General features: G+C 37.1%; 1 protein-coding gene across 1 annotated transcript in view; it reads right to left on the reverse strand.

Moving 5' to 3' along the window:
- Nucleotides 1–20,179, reverse strand: part of TANC2 (tetratricopeptide repeat, ankyrin repeat and coiled-coil containing 2) — a 483,987-nt gene that overhangs the window by 213,517 nt on the left and 250,291 nt on the right. The window contains exon 7 of the mRNA XM_017882923.1: nt 17,339–17,525. Within this exon, the coding sequence (XP_017738412.1) occupies nt 17,339–17,525 (187 nt within the window). The remainder of the gene's footprint in view (nt 1–17,338; nt 17,526–20,179) is intronic.

Raw genomic sequence — 20,179 nt, forward strand, 5'->3', positions numbered from 1 at the left:
TTCTGATATATAAAATATAAATATAAATATATATATATATATAGATATATATTTGTTTTTGAGACGGAGTCTTGCTCTGTCGCCCAGGCTGGAGTGCAACGGCACCATCTTTGCTCACTGCAACCTCTGCCTTGGGTTCCAGTCATTCTCCTGCCACAGCCTCCCAGGTAGGTGGGACTAGAGGAATGCACCACTATGCCTGGCTAGTTTCTTTGGAGATGGGGTTTCATCATACTGGCCAGGCTGGTCTCAAACTCCTGATCTCAAGTGATCCACCCGCCTCAGCCTCCCAAAGTGCTGGGATTACAGACGTGAGCCACCACACCTGGCCTATTCTGTAATATTAATATTCGCTGAAAAAAATACCCTTTTCTCACTAAAATGCCTTGACTCCTTTGTCAAAAATGAGTTGCTAGTATATCTGTGGGTCTATTTATGGACTTTTTTTTTTTTTAAATGAGACAGAGTCTTCCTCTGCCATCCAGACTGGAGTGCAATGGCACGATTTCGGCTCACTGTAACCTCTGCCTCCTGAGTTCAAGCGATTCTCCTGCCTCAGCCTCCTGAATAGCTGGGATTACAGGCATGTGGCACCATGCCCCACTAATTTTTGTATTTTTAGTAGAGGAGGGATTTCACCATGCTGGCCAGGCTGGTCTCAAATGCCTGATCTCAGGTGATCCACTCGTCTCGACCTCCCACAGTGCTGGGATTACAGGCATGAGCCACTGCGTACAGACTATTTTTGGATTCTTTATGTGGTTCCACTGGCCATGTTTACAGCAATAACACACTGTTTTCAATTCTGTAGTTTTTCTTTTTTTTTTTTTTTTTGAGACAGAGTCTCGCTTTGTTGCCCAGGCTGGAGTGCAGTGGTACCATCTCGGCTTTCTGCAAGCTCCGCCTCCCGGGTTCATGACATTCTCCTGCCTCAGCCTCCTGAGTAGCTGGGACTACAAGCACCAGCCACCACGCTAGGCTAATTTTTTTTTTTGCATTTTTAGTAGAGAAGGGGTTTCACCATGTTAGTCAGGATGGTCTCGATCTCCTGACTCGTGATCCACCCACCTCGGCCTCCCAAAGTGCTGGGATTACAGGCGTGAGACACCGCACCCAGCCTGAGTTCTGTAGTTTTATGGTAAACCTTCAAATCAGGTAGTATAAATCCTCCAACTTTGTTCTTTTTCAAAATTTGTTTTGGCTATTCTAACTCCAGACAAATGATAATATCAAGTCATTAATTTCTTTTTTTTTAATTGTTTTATTTCTTCTAAGAAAAATGGATACATGTGCAGAACATGCAGGTTTGTTACATAGCTATACATGTGCCAGGTTGTTAATTTCTACTAAAAACCATGGTGGGCCGGGTGTGATGGCTCATGCCTGTAATCCCAGCACTTTGGGAGGCTGAAGTGGGTGGATCACCTAAGGTCAGGAGTTTGAGACCAGCCTGACCAATATGGTGAAACCCCGTCTCTACTAAAAATACAAAAAATCAGCCGGGCATGGTGGCGTGTGCCTGTAGTCCCAGCTACTCAGGAGGCTGAGACAGAACTGTTTGAACCTGGGAGGCGGAGGCTGAAGTGAGCCAAGATCACGCCACTGCACGCCAGCCTGGGTAACAGAGCGGGACTCTTGTCTCAAAAAAAGTAAAAAAAAAAAAGCATGGTGGCATTTTGTTTGGGATTGAAAAACTTTTTCTTAGGGAGCTAGGTAGTAAATGTTTTGGGCTTTGTGGGCCAGGAGGCAACATCCAGATAGTTACATATCTGGATGTTACATATCTGGATGTTACAATAATTTATGTTTCATATAATATTTATATAATAATTTAAAATGCAACAATTTAAAAATATAGAAACCATTCTTAGCTTTCAGGAGATAAATAGGTGGGTAGCCAGATTTGGCCTACCTGCCATGGTTTACCAACCCCTGAAATAGATCGATTTAGAAAGAATTGACATCTTAACATAATGGAGTACTGTGATCTTTGAACATGTTATATTTTCCCACATATCTTTGCTAATTTTGCTCAGCATGTTTTGTACTTTTCATTGTGCAGGTCATGTATTTTTAAATTTATCTCTAATTATTTCACTATTCAGTGCGTTGTAAATAACACTTTTATTTCAATTTCCATTTTTTTGTTGCTAGTACAGAGAAATATACAATACAGTTTTTTGCATATTGATCCTATACTGAGACTTTGCTAAACTTACTATTTTGTTTTTCTTTTCTGAGACGGAGCTCGCTCTTGTCACCAAGACCATAATGAAGCGGTGTGATCTCGGCTCAGTGCAACCCCCGTCTCCTGGGTTCAAGCGATTCTCCTGCCTCAGCCTCCCTAGTAGCTGGGATTACAGACACCCACCACCATGCCCAGCTGATTTTTGCATTTTTAGTACAGACGGGGTTTCACCTTGTTGGCCAGGCTGGTCTCGAACTCCTGACCTCAGGCTATCCACCCGCCTCAGCCTCCCAAAGTGCTGGGATTACAAGGGTGAGCCACTGCATCCAGCCAACTTACTAGTTTCTACTAGTTATTTTTGGTAGATTTCTTAAACTTTATACACTATGAGTATCATGTCAGGAAATAATGATAGCTCTACTTTTTCCTTTCTAACCTAGATGCCTTTTATTTGCTTACTTTATTTATCTTATTTCACTGATTGAGACTGCCAACACAATATTGAATAACAGTGATAGGTGTAGAAATCTCTGTCTTGTCCATGATTTTCAAGGGAAAGCATCCAGGTTTTCACCATTAAGTATGAATTAGATGTAGGTTTTTCATAGTTACCCTTTATCAAATTTAAAAAATTTTAATCTATTGCTACTTTAACTTTTTGTCGAATTTTTGCCCTCCTCCCCATGGGATCGTGCTCTGTTACCCAGGCTGGAGTGCAATGGCATGATCACAGCTCACTGCAGCCCCGAACTCCTGGGATCAAGCCTTTTGAGTAGCTAAGACTGTAAGTGTGTACCACCACACTGGGCTAATTTCTAAAAATTTTTGTAGAGACAGGATGTCGCTATGTTGCCCAGGTAACTCTCGAACTTCTGGCCTCAAGCAATCCTCCTACCTCGACCTCCCAAAGTGCTGGTATTATGGTATGAGCCACTGTGCCTGACCAATGCTTTTTTTTTTTTTTTTGTATCTATCAGATGACCATACAGTTTGTCTTTTTTAGTCTGTTATTAATGATTAACTACACTGACTAATTCGTGTATGTAGAAACCACCCCTGTATTCCTGGTATAAAAACCAACTAGTAATGAGCCATCATCCTTTTTATATATTATTAGATTCAGTTTGTTAGAATTTTGTTAAGAACTCTGCATTCATGAGAGATAATTGGTCTGTCCTCTCCTGTTCATGTCACGTCTTTGTCTGGTTTGTTCTTAGGGTAATAATATTGGCCTCCTAGTTTTCCCTCTTTAACTTTCTGGAGGAGTCTGTGTAGAAAGCTATTACTCTTTCTTAAATGTTTGGTTGAATTTACCTGTCAAGGAATCTGGACGAAAAGTTTTCCTTGTGGCAAAGTTTTAAACAACAAATTCAATTTATATTTAATAATACAGTTATTCAGGTTCTTTCTTATCAAGTAAGCTCTAATAGTGTATTTATTTCTTTTTTTTTATTTTTTATTATTATTTTTTTTGAGACACAGTCTTGCTCTTTCGCCCGGACTGGAGTGCAGTGGCCGGATCTCAGCTCACTGCAAGCTCCGCCTCCCGGGTTTTACGCCATTCTCCTGCCTCAGCCTCCCGAGTAGCTGGGACTACAGGCGCCCGCCACCTCGCCCGGCTAGTTTTTTGTATTTTAGTAGAGACGGGGTTTCACCATGTTAGCCAGGATGGTCTCGATCTCCTGACCTCGTGATCCGCCCGTCTCGGCCTCCCAAAGTGCTGGGATTACAGGCTTGAGCCACCGCGCCCGGCAATAGTGTATTTATTTCAAGAACTTGTCCATTTAATCTAAATTGTTAAATTTACTGACATTAAAATTGTTTAAGTTTCTTCCCAATGTAAAAAAAAAATTTAAAAAGTACAATTGTTTGTGACATTCCTTTAGTATTCTTTTAATGTCAGTGGGGCCTGTAATAATGTCCCTACCTGATCCTTAATAGTGGTAATTTATATCTTCTTTATTTGTCCTAGTCAGTACAGGTAGAGGTTTATTGATTTTATTGATTTTCTCAAAGAACCAGCTGTTAGTTCATTGTGTTTCTCCATTGTGTTTCTGTTTAACTGATCTCTGCTCGGTATGATTTCCTACCTTCTGCTTACATTGGGCTGAATTTCTTATTTTTTTAGTTTAAGTGGAAATTTAGTTCACTGATTTAAAAACTTACTTTCTAAAAAAGGCACTTAATGCTATAAATTTCCTCCTAAGCTCTTCTTTAGGCATATTCCACAAATTTTGATATGTTTTCACTATCATTTAATTTAAAATACTGTTTAATTTCCACCTTCTTTTGACTGAAGCATTATTTAGAAATGTGTTATTTAATTTCCAAAGATTTGTGAAATTTCCTGATATGTTTCTATTACTGATTTCTAGTTTAATCACACTGTGGTCAGAGAACATTGTTGAGTTTGAGTCCCCTTAAGTTGAATGAGACTTGTTTTACGGACCAGAATATGGTCTGTCTTGGTGAACCTTCTAAAAAAAAAAATCTGTACTCTGCTTTTTTTGGGTGGACTATTGAACTATTTTTACTCACAACACTTCTGATAACATATGTGTGAGTTTTTGCTACCACCCAACAGTCAGTTTGCCAATTCTCTGGACACCAACTGGTGCCCTACGATTCATGTGAATTCTAACACAAACTACCCAGAGTTAGCACCAACTCCACAGGTTAAGGACTTAATTCCACAAGGCTGTCCTCACTTTGCATGCCAGCTGTAACTCCCAGGTTGTCATCTGTATTTCTGACCAACTGGCTACAGAGTGGGGATTCGCACAACCTCCTCCTTGAGTTCAGTAATTTAATGGAATGGTTCATAGGACTCAAGAATGCACTTTACTTACTATTACTGTTTTGTTATAAAGGGTACAACTCAGGAATAACCAAATGGAAGAGGGGCAGAAGGCAGGTATGAAAGTATGTGGAGCTGGTCGGACATGGTGGCTCAGGCCTATAATCCCAGCACTTTGAGAGGCTGAAGTGGGAGTATGATTTGAGGCCAGGAGTTCAAAGACCAGCCTGGGCAATATAGTGAGACCCTGTTTCTAAAAAATAATAAACAGAATAAAAACTAAGAGCAGGAGGACATTCCATTTTCCTAATGTAAGCACTGATGTTATTTTGCACTTTTGTTGTATTATCTGCACAAACCAAACATATCTGTCATTACATGGCTGACTTGTTTTTCCACCTAGGTATTTCTTCAAGCACCATTCCTTCTGCTTGAATGAACATATTTCTACAGCTATTTTTATGTATGGCAATATAGATGATATCCAATTATAGATACTCTAATAATATCAAGAGAAGAACACAGGAAGAAGCTCAGCAGGAATTATAAAAGTCGTTTTGCCAAAATTAATCATAGAGAACTTAAGAGAACAAAATTAGTGAATGGAGAATTCTAATCTCATTCAAAATCCAGTAAAGTTTCATCTTGTACCCAACAGTCACTCTAAACACTGCCAAAAAATGAATTTTAAAAATGCCAGGTGTTCTCAGCAAACTATCATAAGGACAGAAAACCAAACACTGCATGCTCACTCAGAGGTGGGAACTGAACAATGAGAACACTTGGACACAGGGTGGGGAACATCACACACTGGGGCCTGTCGGGGGCTGGGGGGCTGGGGGAGGGATAACATTAGGAGAAATACTTAATGTAGATGATGAGTTAATGGGTACAGCAAACCAACATGGCACATGCATACCTAAGTAACAAACCTGCATGTTGTGCACATGTACCCTAGAACTTAAACTATAATAAAAGAAAACAAAACAACAACAAAATGCCAGGTGAGACCTTCATTCCCTCCTCCCCCATCACTAAGCTTTCCTTCCTTTTATAAACATTTATTGAGAATCTACTATGCTATCACATGCCAGTCACTGGACCAAATGCTACAGATTAAAAAATGAACACGGCACGGTTTCCGCTAACAAGAAATTAACACTCAATGAGGGGAAAAGTAGACTCAAAAAGTAAGCATAATACCATGTGTTCAATTTAATAATACAGATAGGCACAGGTATTACTGGGAAAGTAGAGTAATAATATGTACTGAATAGCAGTTGAAGTGCAGAGCTGAGGAAAGGTGGGAGGAGTAGTAGTGGTGGTGACAGAACACTTCTCAGCTGAATTTATGATAAAAGATTAGAGGAGATAATCTTTCATCTCCTCTAATGTGAGGAGGAGAGAGGATATCATAGTAAGAGTGATCAATATGAACAAAATCACAGAAATGAAAAAAAAAAAACCTATTGTTGCTAGAACAATAAATCCAAGGCAAAAAGAAGTGGGACAGAAGGCTGGGGAAACTGGCCATCACCAGACCATGAAGGCCTAGGTCAAAGGAAGCCTATCAGTCTACAAAATGTAAATTCATTTATCTATAAGTCTAACAGGCAAATGAGAGCCAAAAGAGTGATATGGTCAGACTTTGTTTTCAAGAAGTTCACTTTATCTTTTAGGTAACTGGGAGTCAAATGAGTAATTGATTTTCAATTAATTTAATTTACTTTGGTTGCTGAATGAAAAACAACAGGAAGAACAAGATGCAAAGTAGACAACAAGATCTGTATTAATCTAAGTCTGAGATAATGAGGACCATGGAAGCAATGTTATGCAGGATGAAAATAAAATACAGGCATGAGAAATATAAGGAGAGGGAGGAGGCAAGGGCTACTCTCAGGTTCCTGGGTAGGTAGTGATGCCATTATAAAAGGATATTTTGGAAAACTTTATGCCAAAAAATTTAAAAAAGATTAAAACTACGAGGAAACTGATTCAAGAAGAAAAGAAAGCCTAAAATCTTCTATAGTACTAAACGTAAAACACAGAAATAGTAGATAAAAATCAAAATTTGCATTTATTGCATGAAGACAGTGCCCTGATTATTTTAAGAGCAAATCTGACTAAATATTAAACAGATAATTTCAATCTTCCACAAACTATTTCGGAGGATAGAAAAAAAGGTTACTCTTCATCATATTGTGTTGCTCTATGTTATTTACTCAAAATGTTTAGTTGTTTAATAATTATATCCCTATAAATACTTCTCATATAAACCACAATTTAGATACTATGTTAAATCCTGAGAGTAAATAAAGTAGAAGACATAAATCTTGACATTAAGAAGCTTACATAAAGAAAATAAATACGTAACTAGAAGTAACTACACTGGTTATTGGCAGTGGGTCTCGTAAGTGTAGAGGAGGGAGGTAGAGAGTGCAGAAATCCAGAGAAGGGAGGGATAATCAGAGTCTGCTTCATTAAGAAAGAAAGATTTGGTTTGTGTGATTATTCTTGGACATGTGTCCATGATGAAAAGAATGTAATGAACAGAGAAATTGTGGAACCAAAAATCAGAGCTCGAAATATGAAATAGAAGTCAAGGAACAGACAGAGTCATCCCAGCAGGGAAAGCAGACAGTAACAACTGAGAAAGATGACAATAGAAAGGCTGAGAGTGAGCCTTGGGGAGTATTTACATTTGGATGAACTCAACCTATTTTATAAGGCTAACATAATCCTTGATAGCAAAACCTGACAATTGCAGAACCAGAAAAGAGAATTTCAAGTAAATCTCACTCATGGATATAGATTCAAAAATCCTAAACAAAGTGTTAGAAAACAAGTTGATTTATTTAAAAATGTATCATAACTACATGTGGTTCTAGGAATGCAAAATCAGGTTAACATTTGAAAATTAATGTAGTTTACACCATTGAGAGAATAAAGGAGAAAACTATTTCATCACCTCAACAGATATTTTAAAAGCATTTGAAAAAAATTAGTATTCATTTATGGTTAAAATACATAACAAACTGGAAATAAACATTTAAAAAACCTGATAAGGATGTCTACAAACATCTACAGGAACATAAAACTTAACAGTAAAATACTGGGGCTGGGTGCGGTGGCTCACGCCTGTAATCCCAGCACTTTGGGAGGCCGAGGTGGGTGGATCACAAGGTCAGGAGATCGAGACCATCCTGGCTAACATGGTGAAATCCCGTCTCTACGAAAAATACAAAAAAAACTAGCCAGGCGTGGTGGTGGGCGCTTGTAGTCCCAGCTACTTGGGAGGCTGAGGCAGGAGAACGGCATGAACCTGGGAGGCAGGGCTTATAGTGAGCCCAGATCACAACACTGCACTCCAGCCTGGGCGAGAGTGAGACTCCATCTCAAAAAAAAAAAAAAAAAAAAAAAAAAAAAAAAAAAAAGAAATACTGAAAGCATTCCTTTAGGCCGGACGCAGAGGCTCATGCCTGTAATCCCAGTACTTTGGGAGACTGAAGTGGGTGGATCACGAGGTCAGGAGTTCCAGACCAGCCTGGCCAACATGGGGAAACCCTGTTTCTACTAAAAAAAAAAAAACAAAAAACAAAAAATTAGCCAGGTGTGGTGGCACGTGCCTGTAATCCCAACTACTCGGGAGGCTGAGGCAGGAGAATTGCTTGAACTCGGGAGGCGGAGGTTGCAGTGAGCCGAGATTGCGCCACTGTACCCAGGTGACAGTGCGAGACTCCATCTCTCAAAAAAAAAAAAAAAAAAAAAAAGCATTCCTTCAAAAATCAGTTACAAGATAAAGATGACTGCTTCCATCACTATAATTCTATGTGCCAGAGAATTAGCTGGTATAATAAGGAAAAAAAAAAAGTGTGGCCGGGTGCAGTGGCTCATGCCTGTAATCCCAGCACTTTGGGAGGCTGAGGCAGGCAGATTGCTTGAGCCCAGGAGTTCAAGACCAGTCTGGGCAATATGTTAAAATCCTGTCTCTACATAAAAATACAAAAATTAGCTGGGTGTGGTGGCATGCACCTGTAGTCCCAGATGCTCAGGAGGCTGAAGAGGGAGGATCACTTCAGTGGGAGTTTGAAGTGGAGACTGCAGTTAGCTGAGATTGCAACACTGCACTCCAGCCTGGGAAACAGAGAGATTCTGTCTCAAAAAAATTAAAAAAAAAATCAGGAAGAAAGAAAGAAATCAGTCAATAAATAATACATGATATAAGGATAGGTAAGGAAAACATAAAAATGTCATTATTTGCAAACAATATGGTTGTGTATGTAGAAAACCACAAAAAACCTATAAATTATTTAATAAGAGAATCTGCTACAGTGAATACAATATACAAATCTCTACATATTTCTATGCAACAGCTAAGAAGTATAATGAAATAGACATAACACTGACAAACGCATAAAAATATAAAGCATCTAGGAAAAAAATATTTGAAAGGATATATCCAGACCTTATTGAAAAATTAGAACATTTTATTGAAAGATATTAAAGAGGCTCTAAATGAAAGAGATAAAAAATATATTCCTGGATTAGAAGATTTAATATTGGAAACAGTTGTAAATTCATCACTCATTGATCTATGGTTTCAATGCAATTCTAATAAAAATCTCAAAAGGGGTTCTTCATGAATTTGGCAAATTGATTCTTAAATTCATTTGGGAGAAGAAATGGTACAGAATAGCCAAGAATCCTCAAGATGATTATCAAGATAGGGGACTTTGTTTACCAAGTATCAAGACTTATAGCAGTTGTAATAAAGACAGTACAATATTGTTATAAGGAGAGACTGATTTACCAACGGAATGAATAAAAGTTCAGAAAAAGACCTAGACATTTACGGAAATTTGCTTTTGGCAGCAATACACTGCATATGAACATGGTAATGGAACTAGTTATTTGTATAGAAAAATATAAATTTGTACTCTTGTACCAATTCTAGGTGATTTTAAGGACTTAAATGACAAAGCAAAGTTTCACAAAAATGTCAAATACAAAGGAAAAAAAATTGACATTAAAATTAAGGCTTCCTATTAAAAAATAAAGATTTCCTTCAAATCTGCAAGGAAAAGACAAATCACAATAGGAAACGAGCAAAAACTTGAACAGGCATTTCACAAAAGAGGAAATCTAAATGGCTAATAAATACGTGAAAAGATTGTTTAACCTCATCAGTAATCAAGAAAACACAAATTAAAATTGCAATTAGATAACTTTCATATTATCCAGATTGGCAAAATGAAACCTGACAATATCAAACATGGGAAAGATCTATAGCAAATGGAACATTCTACAGTCTATTGCTTGTGGCAGTATAAATTAGTATAATTTCATAAAAGATGAAATTATTTTATAAAGTTGAAAGAGGCATATTTCCAATAACCTGACAATTTCATTTCTAAACATTCTGAATCATGCATATGACTAAGGACACAAGCTCAAGAATAATCACAGCAGCACTATTTGCAAGAGCAAAAATCTGGAAACAACTTTTCATCAACAAAATGAATAAATAAATGAAAAAATTATATTCATAAAGTAGAATATAATATGGCAATAAAAACAAGCAGACTAAAATGCAACAACATGAATGTATCTGAGGTACATAACACTAAACACAAGAGAAATCTGTGGCCGGGTGCAGTGGCTCATGCCTGTAATTCCAGCACTTTGGGAGGCCAAGGCGGCAGGATCACAAGGTCAGGAGATCAAGACTATCCTAGCTAACAAGGTGAAATCCCGTCTCTACCAAAAATACAAAAATTAGCTGGGCATGGTGGCAGGAGCCTGTAGTCCCAGCTACTCGGGAGGCTGAGGCAGAAGAATGGCATGAACCTAGGAGGTACAGCTTGCAGTGAGCCGAGATCACACCACTGCACTCCAGCCTGGGTGAAAGTGCCAGACTCTGTCTCAGAAAGAAAAAAAAAAAAAAAAAAGAAATTTGCATAAATAAGCTTTCAGTTATATGAAACTAAAAACATGAGATCTAAATAATAAATTAGGGATACAAATGTGGCAAAATCATGAAAGAAAGTACTGGAATGATAATCACAAAATTCAGATGACCTCTCAGAGTAGGGTATGAATAGAGAAATGGGAAGACATACAGAAGAGGGCTTTAGAGTATAATACAAGTCATTTTTGTTATAGGGTAAGAGAGGTAGTCAGGTATTTACTAAATTCTTATTGTCTATACCATATACATATTGATAACTATTCTTTTAAAAATGTTTTACTGTGGTAAAATATACACGACATAAAATTATTTTAGCCATTTTTAAGTGTATAATTCAGGCACACTAAGTACATTCACAATGTTGTACAAACATCAACATTATTCATCTCTAGAACTTTTTCATCATCCCCAACTGAAATTCTGTATCTATTAAGCAATAACTTCCTATTACCACATCCCACCAACTCCCCATGCTGCTGCAGCCCCACTCAGTATTCTCTATTCTACTTTTTGTCTCTATGATTTAGCTATTCTAGTGTTCCATTCATATGAGTGGAATAATAAATATCATACAATCCTTTTGTGTCTGGCTTAATTCACTTAGCATAACATTTTCAAAGTTCATCCATGTTGTAGCATACATCAGAATTTCACTTCTTTTTAAGGTGAATATTTCATTGCATGTATATGTCACATTTTGTTTGTCCAGTCATCTGTCCATGTTCGTTTATATTATTTCCACTTTTTGGCCGTTGTGAAAATGCCATTATGAACATCAGCATACAAGCATCTGTCCAAATCCTTGCTTTCAATCCTTTCAGGTATATACCTAGAAGAGAAATTGCTGGATCATATGGCAATTATATGTTGAACTTTTTGAAGAACTGCCATACTCTTTTCCACAGCAGCTGCATCATTTACATTCCCAGCAGCAATGTATGAGAGTTCCAATTTCTCCATGTCCTTGCCAACACTTGTTATGTTCCATTTTCTTTTTATAATAGTCATCCTAATGGGTATAAAGTAGTATTTTATTTTGGTCTTGGTTTGTAATATACTGTAGAATGTTCCATTTGCTATAGATCTTTCCCATGTTTGATATTGTCAGGCTTCATTTTGCCAATCTGGATGATATGAAAGTTATCTAACTGCAATTTTAATTTGTGTTTTCTTGATTACTGATGAGGTTAAACAATCTTTTCACGTATTTATTAGCCATTTAGGTTTCCTCTTTTGTGAAATGCCTGTTCAAGTTTTTGCTCCCTAAAGACTAGCGATGTTGAGTAACTTTTCATGTGTCTATTGGTCATTTGTATATCTTCTCTGGAGAAATGTCTATGTAAGTCCTTTTCCCATTTTTGAATTGGTTTGTTGTTGTTGTTGTTGAGTTGTAGGGGTTCTTTATATATTTTGGATATTAATCCCTTATCAGATGTATTATTTCCAATATCTGTGGGTTGTCTTTTTGCTCTCTTTTTTTTTTTTTCTTTTTGAGATGAAGTCTTGCTCTGTCACTCAGGTTGGTGTGCAGTGGTGTGATCTCAGCTCACTGCAATCTCTGCTTCCTGGCTTCAAGTGATTCTCCTGCCTCCTGAGTAGGTGGGATTACAGGCTTGTGCCACCATGCCTACATAGTTTTTATATTTTCAGCAGAGATGGGGGTCTTGCCATGTTGCCCAGGCTGGTCTTGAACTCCTGAGCTCAGGTGATCTACCTGCCTCAGCCTCCCAAAGTTCTGTAACCTGTCCCAACGTTACAGGTGTGAGCCACAGTGTCCGACCTTTTTGCTCTCTTGATGGTATCATTTGATGCACGAAAGTTTTAAATTTGTATCACGTCCAATGTATTATTTTCTTTTGTTGCCTGTGCTTTTGGTTCATATCCAAGGAATCAATATCAAATGCAATGTCCAAAGGTTTCCTCCTATGTTCTCTGTTCCTCTCCTATATTGAATCCATGAATACAGGATGTCTTTCTATTGAAGTCTTAAAAATTTCTTCAGCAATGTTTTGTAGTTTTCAATGTATGAGGTTTTTTTTTCTTCTTTTGCCTCCTTGGTTAAATTTTGAGTAGTTTTACAGTTTTTTACTACTATGTTTAGGTCTTTAATCCATTTTAAATTTTGCACATGGTAGATGGTAAATGATCAACTTCATTCTTTTGCATGTCAATATTCAATTTTCCCACTACTAATTGCTGAAAAGACTGTCCACGCCACGTGATCTTAGGATCCTTGTCAAAAACCATCTGACCATATATGCTAGAGTTTATTTCCGGTCTCTTTATTTTTGTTTATTTATTTAGAGACAGGGTCTCGTAATTAGTTGCCCAGGCTGGAGTGCAGTGGCTTGATCTCAGCTCACTGCAACCTCTACCTCCCAGGTTCAAGTGATTCTCCTACCTCAGCCTCGCCAGTAGCTGGAATTACAGGCTCCCGCTCCCATGCCTGGCTATTTTTTGTATTTCTAGTGGAGACGAGATTTCACCATGTTGGCCAGGCTGGTCTCAAACTCCTGATCTGTCTGCCTCTGCTTCTCAAAGTGCTGGGATTACAGGCGTGAGCCACTGCACCTGGCCTCCTATTTCTGGTCTCTTTATACTGCTTTGATTACTGTAGCTTTGTAGTAAGTTGTGAAATCAGGAAATGTGAGTCCTCCAATTTTGTTCTTTTTCAAGATTGTTTTGGCTATTTGGGGTCCTTTAAGATTCCACATGACTTTTGGATGAGTCTTTCTTTCTTTCTTTTTTTTTCTTAAATAGAAACAGAGTGTCGCTAGGTTTTCCATGCTGGACTTGAACACCTGGCTTAAATGATCCCCCTGCCTCAGCCTCCCAAGGAGCTGGGACTACAAGTTCACACCACCATTCCCAGCTGGATGTTTCTATTTCTGCAAAGACTATTGTTGGGATTGTGATAGAGATTCCTTTAAATCTGTAGATTGCTTTGGTAAATATCGTTACCTTCTCAATATTAAGTCTTCCAATCCATGGAGACAGGATATCTTTCCATTTAAGTCTTAAAATTTCTTCTGCAATGTTTTGCAGTTTTCAATGTAGAATTTTTTTTTTTTTGCTTCCTTGGTTAAATTTATTCCTATTTTATTCTTTGTGATGCCACTGTAATGAAATTGTTTCCGTATTTTCTTTTGGATTTTCATCTTTAGGATATAGAAATACAACTTGTTTTGGTGTTGATTCTCTATCCTGCAACTTTGCTGTAAAAATATTTTTATTTACTCAATATTTATTTAAAATGAATGAATCCACACATTGATGTGCATTTATGTAAGTTAGAGATACATTTTGCAGTCATGGCATTAACATCTGCCACAACTTCTAAACAAATAAACATATATATTTTTATATCTACAGAAGGAAGCCAAATGTGGGAAAAATATTTACTTCTATTCTTTAATCATTCTCATTTTCCTTTGTCTTCTCAACTTTTGTCAATTGTTGACCAACCTTCTGTACCCCTTCCTTGAAACACGTGTCTCCCTTGGCTTTGGTGGCATTGCACTGCCCAATTTTTCTCCTATTTATCTGATTACTTTTTTTTGGTGTCCACTGGCTCATTCGTCTCCCACTTCCAATTCCCTGCTCTTTGAACGTGCTCTAACATTTTGGGCTCAGGCCTCTGTTTTCTTCTCTTTTTCTTTTGCCTTCTTTATTCTTTTCCCAAAACTTTACCTATTTCCATTTGAATGACTCCCCTTAACAAGTATACCATAGGCAATGAGCATATGAAGAGCTGCAGAATCGCTACACTAATGAAAGACATACGTATTAAAATGAGACAATTTTACAACCATCAGATTTACTAAAATCAGAAAGTCAGGTGACACAGGTCTATAGTCGCATATATGAAACTCTGAAGATATTTCAAAATACAGAATGTCTCATATTTTAAAAAAGTAAAAAGGCACGGATACTGTATATGGCATAGGGAAGAGTATCCTGTAACCAAGTATATTAACATTTCTGTAATAAAATGTACGAACAGTCATATTTAGTAGGATAAAGACTGTAAGTAGCCTCATCTTAGCTCAGGTAAGATTTTACAGCCAAATGAACTTGATGTAAATTTATATTTTAAAAAACTTGTGGTTTTAAGAGTTTTTGGATTTTAGAACTGGGCTAGCTAGTGTTAACAAAGAACGAGAAAAGGGAAAAGAAGCTTTACATACTGCTGATGAGAATGTGAATTACTGTAACTATTCTGGATAATAATCTGGGAGTACTTCATGAAGTTAAATAATTATATGCCCCATGACTTGGTAATTCTAGCCCTAGGCATAAACTCTAGAAAAGGTTTGTACAAATGGTAGAGGAGTTGGAAGTAACCTAAGTGTTCGCAAGTAAAATGTGAAGAATATTTACATCATCAGAAGCAAGAAATCTGGTGTTCACATAGATTTTGAAAAGCAGAATAAGATCTGTATTAACATGCCACTTTATAAATTAAAATCACAAATATACACAAAAAACAACATATAATATTCAAGGATACATTAATATTCAAGGACTTATATAAATATAATAGCATGGCTGCAATTAAATGGAATTGAGGATAAAGGGAAAAGTAATAAACTGAGAGGAGCTTTGCACAGACCAATCTGTATATACTGAGGAGTATTATTAAATCAGCTCTCTGCACCTGGGGCCCAGAGAGAAAGAAGAAAAAACATAATCACTTTTGTCTACCTAGATATAAATATAAACCCATACATTCATATGTGCAATATCATAGATGACGGAACACATTCATTCCCCATTTATGCTCTACTCCTAAATACTTAACTGGGGTTGGCATATACTATAATTTTGGAGGTCTGAAGAGAAATCTAGCCATAAATTAACATTTAATTAAAATTATTTTTATTACCACTTATGTTCTTTCATCTTCTTTATTCTACGTAAAGCTGCTGGAGACTATGACACTGTCATCATCTGGTTGTTAGGTAGAAAAGGAATATCCAGAAAAGCCATTTATCTTTTGGACAGAAGCCCAGTTTTCCATTTTATCTTCTCACAGAGTATAAATATATAGCTTTATACTATTTTAAAATTCTTATCTCTGATTAGAAAATGTACACAGACTTATTTGCCCAAAGGAGTCTATTGGCAACTCCATTATTAAAGGAAATGCTATTTTATTTTTAGCATTTTGTAAATGCCAATGGTATACAATAATATTCAATATCTGAATCATTATACAACTTGATAACCATAAAAACTGAGAAGCCCCAGAACTATGTTCTTCCTCTACTCTTATCTCCATACCTAACTATAAGAAGAGCATTAGAACAGAGTCCCAAAGAGTAATCACAATACTTTAATATTTTCTGGTTGTCAAAATGCATTCGTAGGAAATATTACTCTAGAAAGATCACTCAAAATCTTTAATATGATGAAAGATTTCCTGAGCTAGAAATATACTATATGATTTTCATAGCAAGAGGTGTGGAATCCTAACAATACATATAAACAATGGTGACCTATCTCCTGAACATAAATTAGTCTCCAAAAGTCCACATCTGGCTCTGACGAAATGTTTACCTAGAGTCCACTGGAGATAATAAACTACATAATATCCCATCAGCATTGCCTTTATCAGAGTGGTTTTAGTTTCTGCTGCAAACTGTTAATCGGGTTGAAGATTATTTAGATATATTTCTAGGACTAAGTAGTCAACTAGGATCTTTGGTTAAAAAAAAAAAGGTATGAGAAAATTCACAAGGGAAAAATGAAATGGAAAATTTCTTTGCTTGAAATACTTCTCTAAGTTTCGAGTTCTCTTTATGCCCAAGTTTGCCATAAAAATGTATTCGTATAAGGTTTCAAATCATAAGCAAAGAAATACCATGTTTCTACTTTGCAGAAGGTAAAAAAACAGGGCTTATTGACAAGAAGGAAAACAAAGTCTAAAGGGGCTCCCAAAACTAATTAAATAACTAATATATGGTTTGCACAAATAGACCCAGAACAACTCAAATCATAACTCTTTTGCCACTTAATCTAATCTTACCTTTCTTTCATAAAACTCTCGACTACATCAGTAAGGAATAAACTTTTTCTAAACTACTTCTGTTGGTAGACAGATGATGTACGTGCATTTACAGGAAGAAGTGGACATAATTTTTTTTTTTAATCCACTCCTCCTTATCAGGGAATATCCTGGTAAGGAGTGGTTAAGCAGGGAGGAACACTTTTCATTTTGTTTACCCTTAAGTTTCTCTCTCCAGTATCATTAAAAAGACTAGGAAAGTTTTACATATACATCTCAACAATTCAAAAGCAGCATTTTTGAAAACCTTAAGCTTGTGTAATTATTTTAAAAAGGAAAAAAAAAGACACAAAATTATCAATATAAAAACCAACTCACCAATGATGCCACTATCTCTGCTTTCAAGGGTAGAGGTTGGACTAGTAACAGCCCCATAGCTGCAGTCCTTGGCAGTTGCATTTGTACTGATGGGTGGGAGTGTAGAGCAGGGGCTACTGGCTGGTGGAGAGGCAGTGCTGCTAGTCAGGGTGGAACAAGGACTTATCCGCTGGGTGATTGCTGAGGTCTGAAAAATCGGAATTATGAATAAGTAAGATAACCTGACCAGCTGTTAAAGTATATTTTAAGATAAAATAAATGCTCTGATGAAAAAAAAAAAAAACCCTACATGCATAGCTTTTGCATTTATTAGGCTCTATTTGTTTTTGCTTTCTCGGATAAGGACTTTGGGGTCTACAAATTAATGTGAAACTTGATGAACTTAACATTAACAGAGACTGTTGCCAGTTTTTCTGCCTACGAAATTTCCAGTGACAAGTGCCCTATCATTGCCATTCATTAACAGAATAGAGAAATTTTTTATCAAGCACAAGTTTTCCCTGTTATTTGCAAGTTTTCCTTGCAATCAATAAACTTTTTGAAAGACCTGGAACTTTGCCTTGTTAATCATTTTCTTTCTTTCTTTCTTTCTTTTTTTTTTTTTTGAGACAGTTTTACTCTTGTTGCCCAGGCTGGAGTGCAATGGCACAATCTTGGCTGACTGCAACCTCCGCCTCCCAGGTTCAAGTGGTTCTCCTGCCTCAGCCTCCCAAGTAGCTGGGATTACAGGCATGTGCCATCACACCCGGCTAGTTTTGTATTTTTAGTAGAGATGGGGTTTCTCCATGTTGGCCAGGCTGGTCTCAAACTCCTGACCTCAGGTGATCCACCCGCCTCGACCTCCCAAAGTGCTGGGATTATAGGTGTGAGCCACCGTACCCAGACAATAATTTTCTTCAGATGGAAGGGAAAAAGTAATCTCTATAGCTGGGAAGAAATAAAGTTCTTAATGCAAGGAAGTGTCTTTTTGATACACAGGAAGCTGTCCAGAGACAATACATGAATGCAGGGAAAATGCCTTATTCTAAAAGTTTGTCTAATCAAACAATATTAATTTAATACAAACCTAAATAACTTCTCTGTAACAGCATTATAGCCTGAGATCACTTTGTATCCTGAATGATTCTTATACTTGAAGTTATTTACTTTTAAGTTTTGTTGTGAAGGAATAAATAATTGCTAAAAAGGTTGGTGATAACATATTCTGGTTTACCTAATTTAATGACAATTCACTTTTCTTCAACTCTTTCTACACAAATTACTACAATAGTGAATAAAAGTATATTTTTTCAAACACTAAAAACATTTTATCTTTTTTTTTTTTTTTTTAAATTTGAGACGGAGTCTCACTCTGTCGCCCAGGCTGGAGTGCAATGGCACAATCTCAGCTCACTGCAACCTCTGCCACCCAGGTTCAAGTGATTATCCTGCCTCAGCCTTCCGAGTAGCTGGGATTACAGGCACCAAATACTGCGCCTGGCTAATTTTTGTAGTTTTGGTAGAGATGGGGTTTCACTATCTTGGTCAAGCTGGTCTTGAACTCCTGACCCTTTTTTCTACCCACCTCGGCCTCCCAAAGTGCTGGGATTACAGGCATGAGCCACTGTGCTCAGCCAACATTTTATCCTTTTTAAAATTATTAAGTGATCAGCAGCAAAATTACTTGAAGACGCACTAATGATAAATTTAACATTTTTAAATGTTAAATTTAAAAGAAATCTTTCTTTCAACTTCTTTACAAATAGAGTCTCTATTCATACTCTTTCTGCTAGAATTTAATAAATGGAGAATATGTTGATAACTAGCTATGAGAATATTAAGGCTCTTCAACTCATCCTGAGACGATTTCCAGATGCAGTCCCTTGTATTTAATCATCTGTGTCGAATCTAGGCTTTGACTTTAATTTAAATACTATAACCAGGTTACAAAAGATACATTAGACTCAACCAAGAACAAGTGACATTCTCATTACCCCCCAACCAAGTAAATCTTTTCAATCATATCAATAATATTAGAATCTGATTTTTCTTAACAACACAGTAAGCTCTCAAATGTATCCAAATTTCTCTTCTACTGTATGTTACCTCTCCAGAGAAGAGGAGAGTTTCAATTTTAAAATCTCTATTTTATAATATTACGCTGGTCTACCAGAGCAATGATTTTTTTTTTTTTTAAACCTTAAAATCTTTTTTCCCTTACAGAGCAATGACTCCTAACTAGGCACACAGTAATATCACTTGTGACATGTAAAAAACAAACATGCAAGCTCTCTCACAAAATTGACAGATACTGGGCCCCCACTCAAGACTTAGTGAATTGGAATCCTTCAGGTTAGAAATGTGGCAAACAATTTTTAACCTCCCACTCCCATTCTGAGACACATGTGGGTAGATGAAATGAACTGTACTCAGGTCTTTTACATTAGATATAGCTATAGTCATCCCATATTGGAAAAGTTTTAGGCCCAGCATGGTGGCCTATGTCTGTAATCCCAGCACTTTGGGAGGCTGGAGGCAGGTGGATTGCTTGAGGCCGGAGTTTGAGACCAGCCTGGCCAACATGGCAAAATGCCATCTCTATTAAAAAATACAAAAATTAGCTGGGTGTGGTGGTGGTACATGCCTGTACTCCCAGCAACTCAGGAGGCTGAGGCATGAGAATCACTTGAACCCAGGAGGTGGAGGTTGCAGTGAGCCAAGATTGTGCCACTACACTCCCGCCTGGGCAACACAGTGAGACTCTGTCTCAAAAAAAAAAGAAGAAGAAAAGTTTTATTATGGTATGAATCTATTACTTTTATAACAACTCATTTCTGTTCTTAGACAAGATTCTCATTCTGT

The sequence above is a fragment of the Rhinopithecus bieti genome, unplaced genomic scaffold (genome assembly GCF_001698545.2).
Source record: "Rhinopithecus bieti isolate Rb0 unplaced genomic scaffold, ASM169854v2 scaffold_12928, whole genome shotgun sequence".
Lineage (NCBI taxonomy): Eukaryota > Metazoa > Chordata > Mammalia > Primates > Cercopithecidae > Rhinopithecus > Rhinopithecus bieti.